This window comes from Microtus ochrogaster, unplaced genomic scaffold (genome assembly GCF_000317375.1).
Source record: "Microtus ochrogaster isolate Prairie Vole_2 unplaced genomic scaffold, MicOch1.0 UNK10, whole genome shotgun sequence".
Taxonomy (NCBI): domain Eukaryota; kingdom Metazoa; phylum Chordata; class Mammalia; order Rodentia; family Cricetidae; genus Microtus; species Microtus ochrogaster.
Window position 1 is genome coordinate 3,432,067 of NW_004949108.1, and position 8,451 is coordinate 3,440,517.

Here is an 8,451-nt window from a genome sequence, read left to right on the forward strand (position 1 = left end):
GGGCGCCGGGGGCGGAGGCGGCGCGGCCCCCTTAGCTCTGCCCGCTTGGCGGGAGGAAGAGGCGCTTTGAGGTGGCGGGAGGAGAGAATGGCCCCGACCTTCCCCCTCCCTCTTCCCCTCAATGTTATTTTATTAGTCAGGACCTCATTTGTATTGAGAACACCAGGAGTTAGAGCAACCAAAGGCGGCCCTCGGATACTGATTACTGAAAAGTAAAAGGTGAACTTGGCAATAAATATCTATATTCTAATAATTTTCCTAGAGGTGATAATGGCACCAAACCATTAACAAAAAATCTTTATTGATATGGCCCAGTTGGCTTAGCAGGGAAGGAGGCCTGGGTTTTGTCCCCAGCGCCCTGGAAACTGCACGGTAGTGGACACCTGCCTGTAATTCCCCCGCGGGAGCTGGAGGGAGTCGGGAAGATCGGGTCAAGGTCATCCTCAACTATGCGTGGAGTTTGAGGCCAGTCTAGAATACTAAGATGGCTTTATTTAAAGGGGTTTGGGGGAGACCAGTTGTTTTGGGGATGGATACTGGCGTGTGTACTAGTGAAGCCGACAATTCAGTTTATGTCTACAAAGAGCAGCTGGGTGAGGCAATAACAGGGCTGCCTGCCTGAAGTTCGAGTTGCCACTTTGCGTTCAGTGATTTTTTTTTTTTTTTCTCCTCTACACTGAGAGAACTCAGGGCACTCTAGTAACGCAAGCAGAGGGGAGCATTCCCAGGTTCCACGTTTCTTCCCCGGGATCGATCTCAGCGTTCCTGTCGGGCACTTATCTCTGGCATCTCGGTGCCCCTCCCCAGGGCGAAGCAGTTAAGCCACCTACAAAGCCAGAGAAAGCGGGAGTTCCCGCCTCCACCCTCACCGCAGGAATTTTAAAATTCGTCTTCCGACAACTGGACGGCCAGGGAGTCGTAAAACCAATGTGTGGCGCGTAATCATCCTCTGAACTTCCTGGAAAAAAAAAAAGCGACTTTTAAAACAAGCGGGAAAAGGGGGACAAGGGGCTGACACTATATCCAAGGCCGTCTCCGTACCCCTTTAGTGAGCCTGAAGGGTTACAACAGATCGCCTTTACGCAAACCCTCGTTTAAAGACCTCCCCTCTGCTAATCCCGCGGGGTGGGTGCGGTTACCAGTCTCCTGACTGGGGACCCCGAAAGTTGCGGGGCTCGGCAGTCCCCCCTCCCCAGGCTACTCGGTCCTAGCTGGATTCTCCGCACCCCCAAAGCAGGGACGTAAAGACAGTGCAGGCGACGCAGCCCAGAGGCCGGCAGCGTCTCGCTAAGCCATGGCACCAACCTCGGCGACAACTCCCCGCGCCCCTCCCCCCAATCCGGGTGCTCGCCCAGAGCCGAACCTCCCGCCACCCCAAACGGTTCCGGGCCCCCGAGCGCCCGCGCGCCCCCGGGGTCGGCGCAGACTCGGTGGAGAGGTCTTTGTGCGGAAGAGCGGACGGCGCAACTCCCGCGCCCGATGCACGCTCCAGCCAATGAGCCAATGGGAAGCGCGGGCCCGCCCCCTCCGCGGGGCCTTTTAAAAAGTGCTGAGGCTGGCGGGCGCCTGTGCTCCGGGTTCTAGCCTCTCCGCCACCGTCTGCGTCGCCTCGGCCGCTGTCCTCCCTCGCCATGCTCTCCGCCCGCGTCCCGCTCGCCACCATCACCGACCAGCAGCAGCTGAAGGTGTCGCCGCTGAAGCGACTCCACCTGTCCGAGAAGGAGAACACGGTGAGCGCGGCGGACTTGAGGAGGGGGACGCAGCTGGCAGGGAGGGTGTGGGTTTCCGGACCCGGGAGGGTGGAGGGCTCCCACCATCGCTCACGCACGCCTGTGTCCCTGCAGCCCCCGAGTCTCAGCGGGACCCGCATCCTGGCGAGCAAGGCTGCTAGGAGAATCTTGCTGGACCCGGCCGAACCGGTGAGTGACCCGAGGGAGGCTCAGGTAGGTGGGTGGTCCATGGAGCTGCCGGCAGGGGGCGGGACGTCCGCCGCCGTTGGCGCCAAAGTTGCATTGTCCCAGCTGTCTGCCTCAGCCTCTCCACGTTCCCGCCAAAATGTCTCCTTAGGATGCCCTACTTGGGTCTCCTCATTAGGAGGGTCACCATAGCATGCAATATGACAGCGAGCCACACGGAACTCCCAGCCAGTGAAAATACCTGATCTGATGAGAGACACTAGAACATTCGTCTGGTTCGATTAACATTTTTGGGGTGGTTGTTTCTCTCACCCAACAGGAAAGTAAAGAATCTACTAAGCCCAGCGTTGAGGATGAGCCCTTACTGAGAGAAAATCCCCGCCGCTTCGTGGTCTTTCCCATCGAATACCATGATATCTGGCAGATGTACAAGAAAGCCGAGGCTTCCTTCTGGACGGCTGAGGAGGTCGACCTCTCCAAGGATATTCAACACTGGGAAGCGCTGAAACCCGACGAGAGACATTTTATATCTCACGTCCTGGCTTTCTTTGCGGCTAGTGATGGCATAGTCAATGAAAACCTGGTGAGTCTGCATGACGTAGCTGTAATTCGCTTAGCTATAGAGGACTGGTGTGTGAATGGGGGCTGGAGAGATGGCTCCACTCGGTGGTTAACACTTCCTGCCTGTGCAAAAGACGCAAGTTCTGTTCTGAGCACCCATACTGGGTGGCTTCACATCTAGTGATTCCAGGGCGTCTGACGGCTCACTGGCGTCCTTGGGACATGCCTGTACTTATCCATGAAAAAAGTTTTAGCTGGGCAGTGCTGGCTCACGCCCAGAAACAGGCAGATTTATGTGAGTTCAAGGCCACACAGGTCTACAAAGTGAGTGAGTTCCGGGACAGCCAGGACTGTTACACAGAGAAACCCTGTCTCAAAAAAACAAAATTAACAGTTTTGTTAGACCAGCAAAATAAGAGTTCTTTATTTCCCGGTGGTAAATCGAGCATGTGACATAAAATACTATGCTTTATTGCAGCATCGTGAAGATCTGTACTACAATATATAGGAGCAAATTTGTTTCTAGTTTTTGTTTTACTTATATTTTTTGAAACAAATTCTCACTGTAATCCTGGCTGGCCTAGAACTCAGTAAGCAGACCAAGATGGCCTCAAAGATTCTTGCTTGAGGAGGGTGCCTCAGGGCTGGGATTAATCCTGCCTGGTATGCTCAAAGGTGAGAGCAGGTGATGCAACCAGTAGTTTTTCAGGTTTAACGCTGGTTTATTTTATTACCACTAGGTGGAGCGCTTTAGCCAAGAAGTTCAGGTTACAGAGGCCCGCTGTTTCTATGGCTTCCAAATTGCCATGGAAAACATACATTCTGAAATGTACAGTCTCCTCATCGATACTTACATTAAAGATTCCAAAGAGAGGGAATATCTCTTCAATGCTATTGAGACAATGCCTTGTGTGAAAAAGAAGGCCGACTGGGCCCTTCGTTGGATTGGGGACAAAGAAGCTACCTATGGTAAGGACTTTTCTTTCCTCCTTAAGCCTGTATGTGATTCGATTGTCCAAGTGATGTCACTGGATTGTCGGCCCATGCTGAGAGTACCAAGCCCTCACCAGGAACATTTCGGTATTGACTCTTGCTAGGAGAACGAGTTGTGGCCTTTGCTGCTGTGGAAGGGATCTTCTTCTCTGGCTCTTTTGCGTCAATATTCTGGCTCAAGAAACGGGGACTGATGCCTGGCCTTACGTTTTCCAACGAGCTTATTAGCAGAGATGAGGGTTTACACTGTGACTTTGCCTGCCTGATGTTCAGGCACCTGGTACACAAGCCGCCGGAGCAAAGAGTACAAGAAATCATTATCAACGCCTTGAGGATAGAGCAGGAGTTTCTCACGGAGGCCCTGCCTGTGAAGCTCATCGGGATAAGCTGCACCCTGATGAAGCACTACATCGAATTCGTGGCGGACAGGCTTATGCTGGAGCTAGGATTCAGCAAGATTTTCAAAGTAGAAAATCCGTTTGACTCCATGGAAAATATTTCACTAGAAGGGAAGACAAACTTCTTTGAGAAGCGCGTGGGCAAGTATCAGAGGATGGGGGTGATGTCAAATTCAGCAGAGAATTCTTTCACCTTGGATGCTGACTTCTGAGTAAACTGCCTGCTCTTTGCTGATTATTGTTCTCCCCTTGTCATAAAAAAATTACAGAGGCCCGCTGTTTCTATGGCTTCCAAATTGCCATGGAAAACATACATTCTGAAATGTACAGTCTCCTCATCGATACTTACATTAAAGATTCCAAAGAGAGGGAATATCTCTTCAATGCTATTGAGACAATGCCTTGTGTGAAAAAGAAGGCCGACTGGGCCCTTCGTTGGATTGGGGACAAAGAAGCTACCTATGGTAAGGACTTTTCTTTCCTCCTTAAGCCTGTATGTGATTCGATTGTCCAAGTGATGTCACTGGATTGTCGGCCCATGCTGAGAGTACCAAGCCCTCACCAGGAACATTTCGGTATTGACTCTTGCTAGGAGAACGAGTTGTGGCCTTTGCTGCTGTGGAAGGGATCTTCTTCTCTGGCTCTTTTGCGTCAATATTCTGGCTCAAGAAACGGGGACTGATGCCTGGCCTTACGTTTTCCAACGAGCTTATTAGCAGAGATGAGGTGAGTCTGGAATACCTGCCTGATCCGTGGGATGCCCCCCTGGAGTCACAGGTGGTTGCGAACCACCGTGTAAGTGCTGGGAACTGAACCAGGCTCCTTGCGACTGCTGAGCCGTCTACTAAGTCTTGGGGATCCAACTCAGGGTCTTATGCTGGTTAGGCAAGTACTCTGCCACTGAGCCACATTCCTGGCTCCGTATGCACATTAATGGGTGAGTTCAGTCATACGTATACCCAGCAAGGAATAAAATACCTCAAGTGATGTGTTGGAACTACTCGTATTCTTAGTACATGTATTCCTATTATCTCATAGGCTTGAGTGCGTAAGTTGAAAGCTCTGAATGGGATTTTTAGGGTGTCATAAGTAAGGCTTTGTGCCTTTGTGCTTCCAAATGAATTGGCAATGAGATCAGAGTTTGCTTGGGCTCCTATAGGTCCTTGGAGTAGACAGAGGAAAGACAGAAGGTGTCTGTAATTAATAGTTTGTCCAATCTGAAATGCAAGGGGCAGAAACCCCAAAATGCAGTGGGCAGGGCAGGTGATTATCTTCCTGTGTAGGGAGATGAGCCCTGAGACCTACTGGGGTGCCATGTGCTAAGAGTCACTGGTCTACTTCATTTGAGTATCCTGAGTATCTGAAAGCTCCTCCTCCTTGTTAAGAACTGGAGCGTGAGGCTGTGGAGATTCTTGAACAAAGATAGCCTCTTTGGGTATTAGAAGGGTTGAGTAGGTGGCAGGCACCTTTGAGGGCCTAGAGTTGGGATAACTAACCTATTCCTTGGTATCATAATTAGCAGTTAAACACCTGCTTTCTTTTGGTTTCTGACTTTTAAGACAGGGTTTCTCTATTACAGCCCTGGCTCTCCTAGAACTCTGTATGTCAGGCTGGCCTCAGAACTCACAAGAGGCCGGGCGGTGGTGGCGCACGCCTTTAATCCCAGCACTCGGGAGGCAGAGGCAGGCGGATCTCTGAGTTCGAGGCCAGCCTGGTCTAGTTCCAGCTAGTTCCAGGACAGGAACCAAAAGCTACAGAGAAACCCTGTCTCGAAAATCACGAAAAAAAAAAAAAAAAGAACTCACAAGAGATCTGCCTTCCTCTGCCTCCCCTAACTGTTGGGATTAAAGGTGTGCGCCACCATGCCTAGGCCACCTGTTTTATTTTTCCTTGCTTTTTGTTGTATGTTTTGGCAGTGTGTAACCTGGCTGGCCTGGAAAAATGTAGGCCAAACTAGCCTCAAACTCACGGGTGATCATGCATGTTTACTACCATGCCAGGCTAAATGCCTTCCTTTGGACAAGCCAAGTGCTCTGTGGCCAGACAAGTTGCATGAGATCACAAAGATGGATAAAGCATTTCTAATCCACACATGTGGGCAGTTAAGAATGTTTGGCCTCACAGCAACCTTGAACTTTCCATTCTAGGGTTTACACTGTGACTTTGCCTGCCTGATGTTCAGGCACCTGGTACACAAGCCGTCAGAGCAAAGAGTACAAGAAATCATCATCAACGCAGTGAGGATAGAGCAGGTGGGTGATTGTGTGTGGGTTGCTCTTACCCTTGCCGAAAGGGCGGGCAGTCCTTGGACTCCGGGGTGCTCAGAAGCTTTGCTTGGCCTCTAGGAGTTTCTCACGGAGGCCCTGCCCGTGAAGCTCATCGGGATGAACTGTGCCCTGATGAAGCAGTACATCGAATTCGTGGCGGACAGGCTTATGCTGGAGCTGGGGTTCAGCAAGGTAAAGTGTTATTTGTGGCCTGCCACCCCCCCACCCCCTCTTTTTTTTTTTTTTTTTAAGTTTGTTTTTAACACATCTTGCTGTGACTTTTTTAGATTTTCAAAGTAGAAAATCCGTTTGACTTCATGGAAAATATTTCACTAGAAGGGAAGACAAACTTCTTTGAGAAGCGAGTGGGCGAGTATCAGAGGATGGGGGTGATGTCAAATTCAGCAGAGAATTCTTTCACCTTGGATGCTGACTTCTGAGTAAACTGCCTGCTCTTTGCTGATTATTGTTCTCCCCTTGTCATAAAAAAATCAGCAAAAGCAATCAATTGGCTACACCATGAATTTGTTAACCGGTATCTAAGAACTGGGTAGCTACCTCAGTTGGTCCCTTTTTGCTAGTTGTGTCACTAGAGGAAGGATGTTAAAGGTACTCGGATTCTTAGGGGAGATTCTGCCCTTGGCTTCTGGGAGTAGTGTGTGATAGCCTTTGGCCCCAAGCACCAACAGACCCAGGCTCTATGAGAGGCGACCCTCCAGCAAGCAGGATTCAGCATTTGTTGCCATAAGACTGTTTAAAAGATGTGAGCCTCATTCACTGCTTCCCGTGGACTCTAGCGTTTACTTAAGTTTGTAAATAAAACTAGCACTTTGCACACAAACATAGTACTGTCAAGGGGGAAAGCCTGCTTTATTTGGTTTCTACACCAAGCACTAAGTAGTGTTTTGTAAGAAGAGCGTTGCCAAGCTTAATTCTTCAGTGAATTGAGATGCTTCATCATCGTTGAAGTCAGTCCTGTGCAATTTAGGCATTAGCCTGCTGGTGCTAATCGTGTACAGGGTGTGTGTTTGAGACCCCATACATCAGAGCATTTCTGCTTCACACAACCTCCAACTTTGAGTCAATAGAGATTTCAGCATGATTTGGAACACTTGCTGGCTGGCCCAGGCCCAGTCGTCATTTTTGTGAAAAGCAGTATTTTTTTTTTTTTCAAGTTATTCTTTGCCCCATTTCTAGTTAGTGCAGAGTCTTGAAAAGGCTTTGTAGATAGGAGTTCCAGTGGTAGCCATGCAGCAGTCTTGGTTTTTGTCAGTGGTAAAGCCAGGGCTGAAGTCAGCTGTCCTAAAAGATGCAGATTTTTGAGTGTGTGAACAGGTACTATTGAAATTTGATCCACTTATTAACCCTGACTAGGCCTAGAACTTGCTGTGCAGACTAGGTCAGCCTCTTAAACTTACCTCTGTCTCCCAATCACTGGGATTAGGGTTTGTGCCACAGTGCCCGGCTTTACCTGGTGAATTCCTACTAAACACCTGAAACCGTACTGTGTGGGCTGTTAATGTGTGTTCAGTTCCGATTGCAGGCTGAAATGTGGACAGTTGATGCACCTAACAGCCAGTGCGAATTAGTCTGTTCTGTGTATTGATCTGTTTTCGTGTTTAGGGAACAAGATCCAGAATTCACCCAGTGAGTTTGAGGCTAGTTAGGGGTACATATGTGAAGCTGTCTTAAAACCCAAAACAATGAAAGCAAGCATATTGGTTGCTGGAGTAATTCACATTGGCCTTCTTGCTAGCTGATGCTATTGTGTTTCAGCAGTTTGACCCCCGATTTTTCTTTATTGTATATTTCCATATTTCTGTAATATGAGACCCTTTGTACCTTTTAAATTATTGTTACCAAAAATTAATAAACTGAAGTCTTGCGTGGCACACAAGTATTGTTAAATGATTGAACTGAAACTTCCTGTATTATGTAAACAGTGTTCTGCCTGTAGGCCAGAAGAGGGCACCAGATCTCATTCTAAGTGGTTGTGAGCCACTATGTGGCTGCTGATAACTAACTGAACTCCGGACCTGGAAGAGTAGTCAGTGCTCTTTAAACCCTGAGCCATCTTTCCAGCCCCCTAACTGAAACTGTTCTTAATATCAGTTCTTTGGGTAAAATTTACATTTTGATTTTAGAAAGTTTCTCATTGAAGCTAAGGGGCTTGTTTGTTTTATTTGCTCTTGGCAAGATTTTCCTCTTTTCTTACCTAGGACATGTAGGAGATAGACCCTGGGCCTCAGTGTGTGAGTTTGTGGTACCATGTCTACAGCCCAGGCTATCTTCAGCATCTTGAATGCTGGGCTTAGG

The 8,451-nt window shown here is 49.0% G+C and overlaps 2 protein-coding genes and 1 long non-coding RNA gene across 3 annotated transcripts; 2 read left to right on the forward strand and 1 right to left on the reverse strand.

Moving 5' to 3' along the window:
- Positions 1-268: 268 nt before the first annotated feature.
- Positions 269-1,349, reverse strand: LOC101996082. Its single transcript, XR_258815.1, has 2 exons — positions 1,306-1,349; positions 269-958 (listed from the first exon to the last, which is right to left on the reverse strand). It is a non-coding gene; the product is annotated as an uncharacterized LOC101996082 (long non-coding RNA).
- A 205-nt stretch (positions 1,350-1,554) lies between these two features.
- On the forward strand, positions 1,555-4,104 carry Rrm2 (ribonucleotide reductase regulatory subunit M2). Its single transcript, XM_005366510.2, has 5 exons — positions 1,555-1,730; positions 1,845-1,919; positions 2,236-2,499; positions 3,218-3,446; positions 3,575-4,104. Exons 1-5 carry the CDS (start codon positions 1,632-1,634, stop codon positions 4,078-4,080), a joined length of 1,173 nt encoding a protein of 390 aa, XP_005366567.1. The 5' UTR covers positions 1,555-1,631; the 3' UTR covers positions 4,081-4,104.
- A 29-nt stretch (positions 4,105-4,133) lies between these two features.
- LOC101996274 (ribonucleoside-diphosphate reductase subunit M2) lies at positions 4,134-8,029 on the forward strand (the record flags this gene model as incomplete). Its single annotated transcript, XM_005366509.2, has 5 exons — positions 4,134-4,332; positions 4,461-4,594; positions 6,016-6,120; positions 6,214-6,327; positions 6,423-8,029. Coding segments are annotated over 5 exons (705 nt in total), but the record flags the coding sequence as incomplete, so codon positions are not given.
- Between the last annotated feature and the right edge of the window lie 422 nt (positions 8,030-8,451).

What these genes read in the sequence shown, in the direction of transcription:
- Rrm2 (XM_005366510.2), top strand. Translation starts at nt 1,632, where the DNA reads ATGCTCTCCGCCCGCGTCCCGCTCGCCACCATCACCGACCAGCAGCAG. An exon ending in TGTCCGAGAAGGAGAACACG is followed by an intron (nt 1,731 to 1,844) that starts GTGAGCGCGGCG and finishes GTGTCCCTGCAG; the next exon opens with CCCCCGAGTCTCAGCGGGAC. An exon ending in TGCTGGACCCGGCCGAACCG is followed by an intron (nt 1,920 to 2,235) that starts GTGAGTGACCCG and finishes CTCACCCAACAG; the next exon opens with GAAAGTAAAGAATCTACTAA.